At 39.5% G+C, this 16,662-nt stretch overlaps 1 protein-coding gene across 3 annotated transcripts in view; it reads right to left on the reverse strand.

Moving 5' to 3' along the window:
• The window catches only part of kcnq4 (potassium voltage-gated channel subfamily Q member 4), a 52,799-nt gene that overhangs the window by 13,825 nt on the left and 22,312 nt on the right, over positions 1-16,662 (reverse strand). For all 3 annotated transcript variants that reach the window (XM_078268183.1, XM_078268184.1, XM_078268182.1), the window contains exons 2-9: positions 6,038-6,128; positions 4,807-4,933; positions 4,490-4,665; positions 3,718-3,843; positions 2,787-2,897; positions 2,578-2,673; positions 2,364-2,452; positions 410-535 (exon numbers count right to left, since the gene is read on the reverse strand). In XM_078268183.1, the coding sequence (XP_078124309.1) occupies positions 410-535; positions 2,364-2,452; positions 2,578-2,673; positions 2,787-2,897; positions 3,718-3,843; positions 4,490-4,665; positions 4,807-4,933; positions 6,038-6,128 (942 nt within the window). The remainder of the gene's footprint in view (positions 1-409; positions 536-2,363; positions 2,453-2,577; positions 2,674-2,786; positions 2,898-3,717; positions 3,844-4,489; positions 4,666-4,806; positions 4,934-6,037; positions 6,129-16,662) is intronic.

Here is a 16,662-nt window from a genome sequence, read left to right on the forward strand (position 1 = left end):
CTTCCTGAGAACAGATGAAGGATGGAGAATGGATGGCATGGAAAAGATACGAAGGAAATTAAGGGAGAGAAAGAGGAAGACAGTAAGAGGCAACCAGTGAGTGAACAGCGAGAGGCGGTGGAGATGGCAAGAGTTTGAGCTAAGCAGACAAAGATGCAGAGAAGTAAGAGGGGCCTGCAACACAGTGGTTTCAGATCAGCATTAGTGAAACATTGTTAGATACACAACACATTCATGCAGAAAGCTCCGGAAGCAGTCAGCCTTGATTTTCTTTGTACACCTGTTGAATGTATTTTTCTGTAAGTCCCTGTTGTTAATGTTTTGATTGTGTGTAGGTGTCTGTGTGTGAGTGTAGGCAGACACCTGTCTGGATGTACTGTGAGGCTGTGAGAGGTGGAGGGATGCGTACCTGTCCCCTGACAGGTAGGGGGAGCTGTAGGGCCGCAGCCCAGACAGCAGCGTGTGGTAGGAGTTGTGGAGAACCTTCTTGGTGTTACGCTGTCGCTGGAGGTGACTGAACAGTAGCGTCAGTTCTCTGACACCCCCAAGTGCACAAATAAACACAAAAAAAGATATGACAAATGAACAAAAAACTAAATATGGAACAACTCACAAAAAGGCCAAATCAATGGTCCAAACACTCAAAAGAAGAGGGATACTTGAGAGAAATAATATATGGGAAAATTAAAAATTTTAATATTTCAAGGTGAAACTGTTGATTTGATGTTAAAGTGCCCATATTATGAAAAAAATCACTTTTTCTGGGATTTGGGGTGTTATTTTGTGTCTATGGTGCTTCCACACGCATACAAACTTGGAAAAAAACCATCCATGCTGTTTTGAGTGAGACACAGGTTTCTGAATGTATCCTGCCTTCAGTCTCCGGGTGAGCCAGTAGGGCTATCTACGTTGTCGGCCGAAACATTTGGTTTGTGCTAACCACTTTAGCTAATACCACATCAGCTAGCTAGCTGTTTCTCCAACTTCAGTCAGTACAAGGCAGGATTAGCCGGGAGACTTCTTCTAAACGAGGGTACACTTCCAACTTTGCGTTGAATACCTGCAGATGAGGGACAAGTAAGTAGTTCTATACAATTTCTTTTGTAGATTAGGGTGAACTTGTGTGTTTTGTAGCAGTGTTTTGCCATTGAGAACGAGGTGGCTAACTGCTAGCAGCGTTAGCTTCTAGCTAATAGCCCAGTACCTAGCTACTGCACAGTACCTAGCTACTGCGCATGTGCGACTTCCAACAAAGATGGGATATAAGTGTAATGCCTCACTCTGTAGCTAAAACAGAGAGCTCAACACTCAGGGTGAAAAGAGGAGCTGCAGCAATGTGCAGTACAACAAAAATATGGAAAATTAAACCATGTAAGCCTATTCTGGTACAACCTCAAAATACAGTTATGAACCTGAAAATGAGCATAATATGGGCACTTTAATGTAAAAGATATACACGTTTCTATTTGAGTTTCTCATGTTCCCCTCCTTTTAAGCAAATATAAATTAGTCAAATTAATACATAAATGCAAGATATAAGAAACCACTGCGTAGAATAAAAGTAATACAAATGTAATTGAATAGTGGTGGCAGAGGCATTTAAAAGGGCTGGGCCCAAATTAATTTTAAAATAATAATTTAAAAATGAAAGGAAATATTCTTCCTTTTTACTTAAACCACAAATGCACACATTTTCCTGAATGGGGTTCTTTATAGGGCTGTGTAAATCAGTGGCGATTTCCCAAATCGATTCGATTCTGATTCGATTCAATTCAATATCCATTTGATTAGGGAAATTTCAATTACAATACCAGTTTTGCTTGGATATAAAAGCGATTCTCCGATAACGCTGTAAATTGTACAAGGAACAAGGGCGTTATTAAAATATTAAGGATCGACCCCAAAGCAGTTACATTAATGTACTTTCTATTTACCATGAACACCCTACAGCAGTCAACACAATACGTCTAGTTTCATATGATACCAATATTTTTACTCTACAATATATTTAGCTTTAAAGCGGAGCTACAGCCTCTGCATGCGCGTCTCTTAGGCTTAACAGATCGATCTTGGGATTTCACGATTTATATGGGAAAATCGATTTATTTAAACCCTGCCCTAGATCTTCATGGTCAATTTGATACTGTATGTGCTGTGTTTTCATATTAACCTGAATGTATGAGCAAGGACAAAATAACACTATTATTGTACAGAATTCAACTTCGAGATACAACTCTCAAATCTCTGTCTGCATTTATTACAACACTTGACAAATGACACAAATAAATGACCAAAGATAACCACAGTTTTCTGATGGTTAAAACCACTCAGCCCTGAGCATGTAGACTGATAGGAGCGCCTACCTGAATGAAGGCAACATGCTGTCATAGAAGTACCATGTAGCTGTCAGATAGGAGTGTTTGGCATCTGTAGAGTAGAGACGCCATGCAGCCTAAAGAAAGACACAAATACACAGACACATGAAGTCAAAGTTAACATCATCCACTCTCCACTTGTTTGTGAATTTATTAAACGCCATATTAAAACAGCCTTAATGACTCTCACTGTGGCCATTACCTGTATCAGGTTGGCAGCAGGCATCCTCCTCTTCTCAAAGTGTTTCTGCCTGTGCTGCTCTTGAACCTTTAAGGCAAAGCCTGAACCCAGAATTCCCTAAGGGTCAGAGGTCAAATCCAAGTCAGGAGAGCAACTCCGACCAGGCTGAGAGGAGATACTAACAGGGCTTTGAGTAAATATATATAGATGTGAATATACAGGAGGCTTACGGCAGGCAGGGCAAAGAAGGAGACTCCCAAAAGAGCAAAGCCAGCAGCAAGGAGCCGTCCTTGCCAGGTACGCGGGGTCTTGTCACCATAGCCAATGGTTGTAAGAGTAATCTGGGTGGTTATAAAAGTATATATATATGTATGATCTCACACACACAATAGCATTTTTTTTTTTTTTTAGATAATGTTTTGGGCATTTTAGGCCTTTATTTCCGTCACGACAGCTTAGACATGAAAGGGGAGAGAGGAGGGATGACATGCAGCAAAGGGCCGCAGGTCGGAGTTGAGCCCGCTGCCGCCGCGTCAAGGACTAAGCCACTTTATGGATGCGCGCTCTACCAGGTGAGCTATTCAGGCGTCACTTTTTAAAACAATGTTACGGTAAATTTGTGTGAGCTGATCAGGTTATAATCCTTCTATTCCTTGATGATTCTCATATCAATCTGAAGTGTATTTCTGCTCTGAAAACCATCTTAAGGGGTTTCTCTGTCTGTATCTCTACCAGTACTAACTAATAAAAAGAAAAAACACTCACAAAATAACCTAAAACCTAAAATACTAGACTGCTGTTAATATTTCTATGCAATCACTTCGGACAAATATACTAATAGGAAGTGCATCTGGAAAGTTCGGAATTACGACTAAACAACACTTAGTTCTCTGCTGTTAACGCCTGGAAATCCCTCTGAACGGACATCATCAACAAAGTTGTCAAGGATTATAATATACTTGTGATCTACAAAGTACATTGTTATTATTGTTTGGTTGTACTATTCACATAAGTCTTATGGTTATTATATGACTATTTGTGTTTGAATTGTCTGTCTTGTTTCTTATCTGTCTCTTTTTGTTAATAAGACAATTTCGATGACACAAGTAAGATAGTATTTCTTCATCCACAGAGATCCTTTGTGCATTATGTTGTACTCACAGTCCCCCACCAGAGGGAGTCTGCATAGGTGTTAAAGTCTGAGTTGATGTCTTTCTCTGCCAGGTAGACAAGGAAGGAGGCAAAGATCAGGACCAGGAAACCTATGTACCAGGCGGTAATCAACTCCTGAGAGAGAGAGAGAGAGCGAGAGAGACAGAGAGGAGGAATTAATCACACCTGTCAGCAGCAACAGCATCTTCACCATCATAATCCCTGCTGTCATTACCGTATCACTATCATCATTATTGGCTAAATTCCCGGCATCATCACATTTGGCGTCCACTTTTGACTTGGCGGCAGAGTTCTGCTTAGACAGCTGATGCATCAATTCATCATTATCGCCCTCGTCTAACTGTGTTCTGCACCAGATTGGTTAGGACTCATGTTTAGGTCAGCACAAAAACTAACAACTCATTGCCCAAACGTAGCAGCTAAAAGGGAGTTTTTGTGTTTGAGGGCAGTGAGTGTAACAGTTAATCAAGTAACAGCTGGTCATCAGTAGTCCCACCATATATTCCTCGAAACTGAGCGCTATTAAATTATTTATCCCATTAGTAACCATCCTGACCATCATCGCCAGCCTTTTAATAACTCCTTCCCTCCTGCTGTTATAATAATCCATAATGCTGTATGTGGCTACCATGGATTCATTTTTCAATGTCTGCACAACCAGTGTTCGTAAATGTAGGTCATTCATATAAACCAGAGTAAGTATGTTTGTAGCAGAGCATGTGTAAAATGAGGACTATATTTAGCAGGCTGTCATTCCCACCTTGCTGTGAGCGTAAACCACTGAGCCCAGTAGTTTCCAGGTGCCTCCCCGTCGGTCCATACGAACCATACGCAAGATCTGCAGGAAACGCATGCTGCGCAGGGCTGACGTGGCGAAAATGTTGCCTTGCGTCCCAGCTGCTATTACTGCTAGTGATGCCACAAATACTATGAAGTCTGTGGAGATGTTCGGAAAGGGAACACAGAGAGAAGAGGTGAAGAAAAGTCATTATGAGGTGATAAGATTTCACAATTCTTTTCATGAACACACACACTTTGACGTGGGTTTGTGTACTGTTCATCCACACACACACTAACCTATGACACAGAAGGGCTTCCTGGCAAATCTCAGCCGTCCCTGCCATCCACGGTATCTGCAGCAACAGCCAGCTGCCCAGATCCTGATGAAGTACTCCAAGCCAAACACCACGATCATCACAAACTCCTACAATCCACACACAAACACACACACACACGGGTCAGTGACATACAGCAGTCAAGTGGGCATAGTGTTGGACAGATCACCTAAACAAATGTTCCCCCACCTACCCAAGAACATGTTTTTGTGTGTATGTATCAGTTGTTTAGCATGTGTAGAAATTTCATAAAATAAAAGTGTCCCCTAAACACTACATATAAGTTATTTGTTTTATTTAAATCGTCACATGAAGCTATGAGCAAACCTCAGTGTTAATGTGTGATGGACATCAAAGTCGAGAAGTCAATTTTCCAATCTTTACAGTAGCACATGAACACACCTCCCTGCACTGCAGACGGCCGCTCATTATTTCTCAATCTATGGAAAACACTGATGTTGATGTTGACTGATGTAGATATTCTTTACATGATTTATGTTCTAATTATTAAACCTTTGCCATGACATCATATTAATTGACCTGGCTGGTAAAATAAAGGCTAAAATGCTAATAGAGGCTAATAAATGTTACAAAGCAAGAACTGTATGTTCAACACTTAAATGTATTTATTTTTTATTTTATAAAAGATTAAATCAAAGGATTTATGTGTAAGTTATATTATACAGTCACAGTCAGAGCCTATTAACACTCCCCTTAGTCCGTCTCTTTGTCTTTCTTACTTTAAGGTTTCTGGACTGTATGGGCACTGAACCAATCTGTCATTAGACATATTTGTGTAAGTAAAATCCACTAACGGATAACTGGGTTGAAAGAGGACGAGTCAGGTTAAGAAGGAGAAAGCGAGTGTCCATTACCTTTCACTAAAGCAGCGGGAGCACAGAGGAAGATGGGAGATTATGGGATAGCTATTAGGATTAGTGGATCATGTCTGTGATTTCCTGCACAGTCAACAACACCTGAATCCTCCCACCTGCTTACACGGCTGTCTGTGCCTCTACCGGCAAACAAGGCAACACGTACGCAAGCACATACTGATACACTGCAGTAAGTGAGATGGCGTGTATGAAAGGACAGCGTATGGAAAAGAATGCTGATGTAGTCATAGTATGTGTGTGTTTGTGCATGTGTGTTTGTGTTTGTGTAGCGAAGTAGAGAGAGGGAAGGGGTGTTACCAGGATGAAGAGGCTTTGGTTGGCAAACTTCTGGTGGTCGGGGATTGTGGAGAACACAGACAACACCAAGCAGCTGAACACCAGCACAAAACTGAAATACAGAATCACAAGTAGGTCAGTGAACACATTTCAAAAAAGATTTGTTGACTCAGAATGTAATACAAGTACAGCACGCCAAGTCATATATAGTCAGTGGGACAACAATCAGAACAATGTAACCAAGTGTAGTTGTTTTATGTGAATGAATGAATGTACAGTATGTAAAAAATAACAGTACTAATATACAGTAATTATAGCTGAACATTTACCTTATTTGGTTTCATGTCAACTGCATTTGAGAGCTATAAATGCATTCAAATTATCTTGTTTTTGCAAAAGAAAAACCTGAAGACATATGACTGGATGGTAGGCAGCATCTATAGATGTACCGAAAAAAATTACTGAAAGTAATGTTACTGAAAATACTACTGAAAAATGAACAGTAGAAAATGGTACTGTACTGTAAGAAGACCACTGGGACCACACAGCTCTACTCTGACAAAAATTACTCAAGTAATGGCCACTTCAGTTTGAGAACTACTCCACAATAAAACACAACATAAATTCTGTTAAATTGTGTCTTATGTTTGAGGTGTTAGTATAAACACTTCCCCGACACTGGAGAAGTGAGAAGTCCCCACTGGATAATCTCCATCATTATCTCGGGTTCAAAACGAGAAGAGCACATTATTTTTGTTTCTGTTGAGTAACACACTTGTCAACATCTCTTTAAATTGCCAAAACTATTGTCACATACATTTCTAGTTCAAAGTGCAATTCTCACAGCTATATCCATGATGTGAATTCCTCCAATGAAAGATGTTAGAGTTCCCTCGTGGTTAAATCTGTTTAGGAACAGGTTAAAAAAAACTATCTCAAATAAACTAAGGATAATGCATTAAGTTTAACTTCAAAGTGAAAACATTTGTTTGAAATAGTGTGCTGCTGAAAAGAAAAATGTTTGCACTTATGTGGCATCCGCCACACTCTGTCCCACTTAACCAGTGGAAAAAGTTATTGTTAGATGTCTCAGAGTAACTGTCGACAGCAAGATTAAAAGGCAGTACAGTATTACCAGACAACAGAGAGGTGGAACTTATTTCAGATAAGGTTAGGATAAAACACCCATGTTGTATTTCCATTATCTGTCAATCATTGTATTTTTTTTCTTTATGTTTTTTCATGTGTTTTATCACATTAACGTTTGTGAGACTCATGTAAGATGATGCGTGGTAGTTGGCGGAAAGGAGGAGTTGACTCAAAAGAAAAGATCACTGAGGGCAGGCTGGAGAATTATACTGGGGCTTATTGGTTAAAAAAAAAAAAAGAAAAAAAAAAAAGAAAATCTATATTTTTCTCAACATTACTGTAAACATCTCAGTAACTTATCAGGCGGTCTCATTAAGATCAAGAGATAGCTGAGAACAAAAAACAACCAGCATTCAAGAAACAATATATAGTCATAGACATAATAAAAAATAACTATTAAAAAAAGAGTCGTGAAAAACATCAGATAATAAAGCTTTAAAATATCCAATACTGTATACTCTGTAATACGATATGATACGATACAACTTCATTGTCAGCCAAGGCTGAAATTCTTTGTGCATCCCCGGGTCGCTCGTATAAAAAAAAAGAAGACATACACATACATACAAGCATACATGAGCTTAATAACACCAACAGACATACATGAAACATTACCACAAATGACATAAACTTCCAAGTAGGAAAAACAAAGAACACATGTATAACAAAAAAAAAATGACATACATACATAAATACATTTTTATTGTATTCTAAATGATTAATAATGCAGCAGCTAGTAGATATAGTTCTGTATTTTCTATATTTTGTATCATGCGTGACCTTACAATACCTTTTTTTGTGACTAAAAACATGATCACAAAACGAGAGGACTTTGCTACATTTTACAAGTTTCATCGATATGCTTTAGTTTAATCTAGTTTTTTGTTTAGTCAAAAGCTAGCTGATCGTCACAGTGGCTGACTACAGAGTAGTAGAACAAGAGCTGAGAGAGACAGAAGTGAGTTGCACACAATTTTTGCAGTTCCTAGAACATAACATCCTAGAACCCTTTTTTTCTCCTGTTCCGACTGGACCAATTTAGGGATTATTAAGTTCCTCTGGCCACAGTTCCTGTAACTCTTTCAGCTCCTACTTCAGGGCAGGGTCTTTTCCCTTTTCCGCATAGTGGTGGTTAGATGGCTGTGATTATAATAACAAAAGGTCAGTTCCTATGGCCACTTGGCCAGTGTGAATGCAAATGGAAAAAAACGGTTTTGGGGGAGAGTAGTTAGTAGAACCGTTTAGAGGTGGACTGATCCTATAACTACGTTCCTGTAACTACTTGGTCGGAAAGAGGAAACAGCAGCACTGCCCGCCCTCTGTGCCATTTGAACAGCAAACAGCAAGGCGGGATTAGCCAGGTGGCAGCTGCTGGTCCAGCTGGTCTAGATGTCATAGTCCAAAGTTAGAGAACACTTGTTGGACACTACACCAATTCTCATAGTTTCACACAATGGTGCCCTTTCTCTAGTAATGCAATCAACAAGTCTCTCACCGGGCTAATGTGTGTGAAATGAAATGCATTTTAAGCACTCACATTAAAAAGTTGCTTTAAAAAATAAGTGCAAGTCAGACAACAAAACAGCAGTGGACAGCTGCTGCTGAGAAACAAACACATACTGGATATGTATATAATCTTAATTATTGATTCCAAAGAGAAATGTTCATAGGAATAAATCTTAAAGGTACAGAAATATAAGAAGTCAATCAAGTCCAACTCCAAGTCAACTCCAGCAACACTTGTAGTATATAGAATAAGTGAACGGCTTTTGGCCTTCACATGTCATGCGACATGTGTCAGTCTTACAATAAAGATGTTCTAGACCAGAAACATCAACTCTGTTTCAACATAAAAATAATAAGTGCAACTTGCAACTCACACAAAAATAATACAATCATCAGCAGTCATTTTGGAAACGATAAGAAAGACCCATTTCCTCTCAGACTAAAACCTTGAGGGTCTAATCTGAGACAAAGAGTGATCAGGTTTGACATACCAGTCTTATCGTATCAGAAATGAAAGAGGACAACATTACATTACATTACATGTCATTTAGCTGATGCTTTTATCAAAAGTGACTTACAATTAAGTGCTTTCAACCCTGAAGGTTCAAACTCCAGACAACAAGTAGTAAGTGCAAGTACATTAGCTTTAAATAAGCAAAGCTACAAAGCTTCTTTTTTTTTTTAAGAAGGATAGCAGAGATATGGTAGATTAAGGTCCTGCATCCTCTTGGCTGACTGATTTGACTGGAAGAAGCAACCTATTTCTAGGGCAGACTGTTACACACCGTTACAAGTTATAAAGCAGTGATTCCCCAACCAAGGGAATGAGCAACCCAGGCGGTAAATCTGCAATTACGGTACGTCTGCAGGTGGTTTGTGGAAAGATTGTGGAGAAGCTCAACTAATTTGAAAAGATCTTGTGTAAATGTATTGTCACAATTACCAGCTACAATAGGCTGACTGCACAACAAACAACTCCCACCAAGCGGAATCAGTTGTAACACCTTGAAGCCATGTGTTGCCACTGAGAGTGCATGAAAACTATAGCAAGTTAGCAGAGAAGTTGAAATAGTTTGCTAGAAATAATGGATACATGGTTTAAGAGTTAGTTAAAAGAAGATCAAGATCTGAAATAATTATCCAGAATTCATGGATAAACAGGTGAAATACAGTTGTCTATAAGTAATAGATAATTGGTTGAAAAAATGAGAATATAAGTATGCCTGAATTGAAGGCAAGTACACTAATTAGCTCAAAGTAATGGATAGACGATTTAAATAATTAGCTTCTGCTACTTCAAGTGGTAGTATAAGTATTTCAAAATTAATCAAATCCAACCTAAACATTGACAATTCAATTGTATATTAACATCCACTTTAAAACCAACTGAAATGAACACATTAGAAACATGGGTGGTCTTGATAAGGAGTTCATCTGATAGGGATGTGGGGGTACATCAGACAACAACAACTAAGAACCACTGTTGTTGAGGATTACTGCAACTGATTAAAAGTTCATAACCACAGGGTGTCAGGGTTAACTGGCCAATATTGTATCAGAATTTCTGCCAATGTAAAAATTAGAATCTACCAGTAGTGATTATTCGGTCAATCTGAAAAGCCTAAATTCTGACGTCTCTTTTCTTAAATGAACTATTTTGTAATCACGTGTGAGGAGTCGGTGAATGAGCAACTTCGCCAACTGTTTTTGTTTCATCTGCCTGGCTGGTCGCAGTTACCCAGATGGCAAGAGACACTACAAATAGAAAGACAAAGCAGATCTTAGACAGCTTGAAAGACACCGCACACCAAGCTTAAAAAAAATAGACACCCCCAATTACTACTGAATATTTCTCAGCCCAGTGATGCATGCACAGGGGAGAGTTTGTGCTTCAGTCACTGTAAAAACTACTTAAAAAACGTTTCGAGAAACACACTGAGATGACTCTCTATACAATGCATTTTGGTCATCTATCAACTGAGTAATGTGCTGACTAAACTGTCTGTCTTTTTCTCCTTAATTAACTCAAATCGCTCGTTCATTTCCATAAGGAGGAGATTAGTTGGGGCAACATCTCAGGTGGTTTCTTTCATTGACTTGTGCTTTATGACAAGAAAAAAGTCCCAGCACAGATAGCCGGAGTGTGCATTTTACAATGTGCAGATACAAACATTCCCATAGAAATAAATTATAAAAGCCACTCTGCATTTGCCTGAATGTAACACTACCCCTCACATACAGTAACTCCAAAACACTGTAATCAGTTACTGCCAACACGGGTCATCAAATCTGTTAATGCAGCCAGTTTCCATAATCACAATGTAGAATTCTGCTGGGTGTCGTGTAACAAACCCCTCAAACCTCATCTCATTCAGACCACAAGCCACAGGCAGGCCGCAAATCTGTCAAACTCACATATGGCTGCAAAATACCACTTACACCATCTGTGTTGAAGTCTTCCAACAAAGTACATGGCAGTGTCCTGTGTTGTTTAAAGTGACACTGAGAGTATACCAAAGAGATAATGATGGCATTTCTAGCACGTATGGAATAAGGCTGGTCATATTCAATATTTGTATTAACCAACAATGCATAAGTCCATCTCTCAATACTTCAAACTTCATATGGCTCTCAGCCCATTGGTTGCTACTAACATTTTTAAAAAAATTATCTAAGCGCACCTGTTTTAAGCAGTGATCGTGACCTCTACGTTATTTATGAATAGAAATCCACAAATGTTGTCCTCTTTAATCATCTCATCTTAAGTGTTCAGCTGAAGCTCCCTTATACTCAATGCAGTTAAGTGACCTAGGAACGCCCGCCAAGACGACGCGTCTGCCCATATCTGCTTTGTTGTTCCCAATGAATAAATAAAAATAAACAGATACATTAATAAATAAATAGATAAATAAATGAAAGTGATGAGGAGACATTTAGGCCTGATGCATGTGGAGAGGAAGTCACATTTCTGCTGAGGGCACACTTTTCAGCCCAGGACCACCATCCAACATCTCTCCCTCCTCTCAAGGAAATGTCAATTAAAAGCAAAGCATCAGTCGAAATCCACCAAATCAGCACGGCTGGTCTCATGGGGACATCGGCTCTGAGTGCTTCACTGACGTGCCTCAACAAAATATCTTTATATTGAAATATTTCAATAAAGGCATTTGAAAAGGAGTCCAAATTTAAAATTTAGAGATGAGAGAACACAAACAACAACATAAACATTGTTCTCATGGCCAAGACAATAAAAGAACTGAATATCACTAAATATCTGTTTGAAGGTAACAATCTCAATGCCTTGGCTCCGCTTATTCAACACAGGATAGTGTCTCATCCGCTACAACTGGCCTGAACATGACCCAACCTGGGGTAAAGGGAGGAAAAAGTGAAGTAAAGCCTTCACTTTAGTGTGAAGTAAAAGTCTTGTTATACACATTATAAATGGGCATGTTAACGTATAGATGCACTAAATGTCATGCAGCAAATCATCATGATATTACGAATAAAAGAACTGCTCAGGAGGTTTACAGTAAGGCTGCCTGCATTAGTAATTGCTCCAGAACTTTTAGAAAGAATAATGCATGCTCTGCTATACACACAATATCTGATTTTTCTCCAAAAGCCGGCCGAGTGTAATTTGTCTCGTGGACACTGTGGAGAATCAGGAAAAATGCAAACGCAGTGAAGCAAGAAAGAAAGAAAGAAAGAAAGAATACACATAACTCTTCATCTATACAATTGTTTTTCATTCCTATCCCAGGTGTCTCTCCCCTGAAACTCTAACGGATCACTGTTACACACTACAAGCCTCTGTATGTATAAAGTGAATTTGGCTCTGGGCCTGTAAAGACCCAGAGGGCCTTTGGGCTGCTGGTGGGGCAGACAACAAATACACTAAATGTACAGCAGCCTACAGGCCAACCAGATTGCTTTTAATGGAAGCTAGGCCGGGTGCTTTTACTGCTGTTTTCCTGTAAGCATACATAAGTGAAAAGGGAGATCTCACATTACTTTGACTGGACTGTGAAATATTTTAGTGAGATAAATAGGTATAACCAGTGCTTGTAAATATATATCACATTGTCTATTGTTGCATTACACAGCGTATGTTTTATGAAGTTAGCACTCTCCACTCCATGCCAGTCAGCGTGCCTGACAGAGAGCGCACCTTTGATTCAATCACCACTGGATGATAAAGCAGCTATCAGTTACACACAATAGAGGAGGCAGAGGGAGAGGAGAGGGTGACAAAGAAGACTGAGAAGGGAGATGCAGAGAAACAGGTGAAACTGAGATGGAAAGATGGAAAGACAGATGGTTGATGATTCAAAGAGAAAGAAAGAAGAGAGTCAAAAAGAGAAACGGGGAAAAGAAAGAGCAGGTGAGGGATGATGTTAGAAATAAAGTGAAAGGGCTCGGGGTCATGTCAATGTACCTGTACATGTACGTGAATGTGAACGTGTATGTGTGGCGCCAGCCCTGATCAATGAGGCTCGGACAACGGCTTACAAGAATTGACCCACAGTCTGTGCACATGCTGCAGTTGCACAAACACGCAAACAAAAAGAGAACACGCACACTGTCCAATTATTGAACACACACTTGCTGTGACACCTTCCACAAGGACATACACAGGTAAACATATAGACCTGCTTAAACAAATGTACCAAAAAAGCTCATTTAGAACATGAGATATATTTATACCAGAGGCTGAAAGACCTATATATATATAAAGCTTTGTTAAATGTCACCTTGAAAATGCAGCACTTCACACCTTTACTACTTACAAAAGTGCAACACACACACCTCCCTACACAATGCAAACAGCAGCTAAGTGCTAACAAACAAGTAATAAAGAGAGGAACTACTGAGCTCTGTCCAGAGAGGAGGAAAGAGGTGAGTTAGCGGAGAGTGAAGAGGAGGAGTGAGAGTGTCGTGAGCAGAGAAAGAGCAGGGAGGGAGAGGTGAAAGAGAGGAGAAAGGTGGAAACAGTAGAAAGATATTAATAGCATTTCTCTCCTTAAATAGCGACTGCAGGCAAAATGTGCGCAGGTAGGCAGCAGAGCACATCGCAGCACAGCTCAGCTCAGCTCAGAACAGGCCAGTCTCCCAGCCCGTTAGTTACCCCCTCCTCCTCCTCCTTCTTCTTCTGGGACAGCCAACTTTTCAAGGCACAAACAAAAATCCAACACAAACAAATAGGAGATGAAAAGTGCTTTTTCACGAGGAAATAAGCTGAGTGTGCAATTCAGTGGCTCTATTACTGGCGCATGCCCCAGGAAGAGAGAAAGAATGGGTAGAAAACCTGACATGACTGTTGTGTAAAAATGAGAGGAATGTGATTTTTTTCCACTGAATGCCACAACCTTCAGGAATATTACGTGACTAGATCAATTATTTACATCACAGAGAGAAACAGCGTTGTGTCACAAAGGTGCAGCCTTGGCATTTTGCATCACAAACGGCACTAGTGGAAACTTTCACACAAATACGTTGCTTTATAACATACACCGACTCTTCCCACGCCACACGCTCATTATCGTAGACACACTACTACTGTTCAGCCAGACGATCTCACACACACATTACCCACTCACCAAAGGGCCACTGACTACCATGCTGTTCCATTGTCTGTCTACATATGATGCATTTCAAACAGACTGCCAATTATACTGATACATTTTCCTTGCTGGATAATGTCACTTTCAGTCACAGCAGCCATGAGAGTATCTGCCATCCACGCACGCACACACGCACGCACGCACACACGCACACACGCACGCATGCACGCACTCACGCACTCACGTACACACACAGTGCCTGCACTCTCACTCAGCCAATGTTACATCACATCATAATTGAGTCCTTTGTTCCCTGCTTTTGCTTAATTGAAACTAATTCTTTAGTTGCACAAAACACCAGGTAAACATTGATGTTGAAGCAACACAATGGATTAAGACTGTAGTACTGCAAAATAAAGTTCCTGGAGTCTTTTAACCTGCTGTGAGGATTTCAGTGATTTATCAGTGCCTTCAACCAATACAAAGAAACATTTCAGTGACACCTTTCCAGCTAATAAGGCTTAATTATAAGAGGAAAAAAAACATGAATTCCGAGTTACATTTACAATAACGATAATTTAACGGTTTCTTTTGGATCCGGTTGTTTCCGACATTTTAAAGTTTCAAGGCATTATTCCAAACGCAATCATTTTTGGAAAACTTAGACCACAAGCAGGACAGAAAACACTTGTTACATTTTCTTCTCTTGGTTACACTGTATAAAATATCCACTTAACTATAGAGTCTTAAAAAAAAAATGTCTTTCTTTTTTTCCCACAGGCTCCTCCTGTCCTTGAGCAAGACACTGACTGAACCCAAGTTGCACCTGATGGGGAGGCCAGCACCTTGCATGAAATAATTCAGACACATTAACTAACAACAAACCAAACATTCTGGCATGTTAACCAACCATATCTAACAGCACTACATAAATATCAGCCAAATATTATCCAGACATAAATATATCCATGAACCACTCACAAATAATGCTCCAGGAGATATCCCACAATGGAAAGACAACAAATATACAAACACACACACACACTAAGCACAAGAAACAATACACAAATCCAACCAAGACAAAAATCTACATCTATATTCATCAGTGCCAAACACTAACTGTTCCGGCCAAGTTATTTGATTGGACAAGGGGCATTCCATGAGTGCTGATATACAGTACAGTACAACATCACTGGGACTTTTAACTATACACGTATCACTCCACTTTACAGGTGTTCGTGCAGACCATTTACCATTTAACAGCACATCACCTATCTACCTGCTGCAGAATATTTGTAAACAACAGTATAAAATATGCATTTTGATGTACATTGATGGCAAACATAATTATGTGGGACAGTTTTTCCCAACTCCATCCCACAAGCTTGATGAAAAGATATACTCAGAAACTTCATCCGTCAGGATCATGGGGGGTCAAAATCAATCCCAGCATGCACTGGGTATAAGGGAGGTTACACCTGGACCGGTGGCCAGTCTATCTCTAACAAATACCTTGGAAATCTTTCCAAAGTCGAAAGCATGGACAACTTTTGTAACTTTTTGAAACCAATAATCCGACAAACACACCCATCTAACACAGCAAACTGTCAGTGGAGATGTCAAAATAAGGCAGGGTTTGAATTTCTCTCTCAGGCTCTCTTTTTTAATTCTCCACACAATTTCCTAATTTTTTTACACCATGAATGAAAGTGTGAACCCATATCCCCATTCATAGGATTCATTGTGTTGAGACTACAAAGTCACACAAAAGCCACAAAACTCCTGGAAAAAGATCAGAGTTATGGTTTAGCCATTCAGAACAGGTGTAAACTCTTTTTCCTTTAGACATCATTGAATGTCACTTTGTAGTTAATTTTACGCATACTAAACCCTTAACCAGCATTGTTTCGCTTGTTGCTCGGAAAGAATGACCAACTGGCAGATCATTTTCAGATACATTTAAGTAAAAATGTAATACAATGTACATTGTAGAGTAGAGCTAGACCGGTAAATCGGCCAGGCCGATATATTGGCTGATATTAACTGAAATTTCAGTATTGGTGTAAATGTTGAAATTGCAGTACAGGGTCACCTTTACTATACATGCAGTATGTATCTAGGTTAAAAAAAATGAGTATGTATGTGTTTATGTTTGAAAACAAATCACTATCAGACGATATATCCTTGTTTTAATCTTTTTAACTTGTAAATATCAATATCAGTATCTCCCTTAGAAATAAATAAGGGGGGACTCTAGAGTGCACAGAGAAAATACAGAGGACAAGACCTTGGCAGCGGCAGTTACGGCAGTGGCAGTTACGGCTCTGACAGCGGTTTGACTTCTTGAAACAAGTAACGATTATCTTGGAATGCAGTGAAGTATTAAGTATTAAGAAAATGTTGCAGAAAAAGTTGATGTGCACTGCA

This window comes from Sander vitreus, chromosome 14, assembly GCF_031162955.1.
Source record: "Sander vitreus isolate 19-12246 chromosome 14, sanVit1, whole genome shotgun sequence".
In the NCBI taxonomy this organism is placed as follows: domain Eukaryota; kingdom Metazoa; phylum Chordata; class Actinopteri; order Perciformes; family Percidae; genus Sander; species Sander vitreus.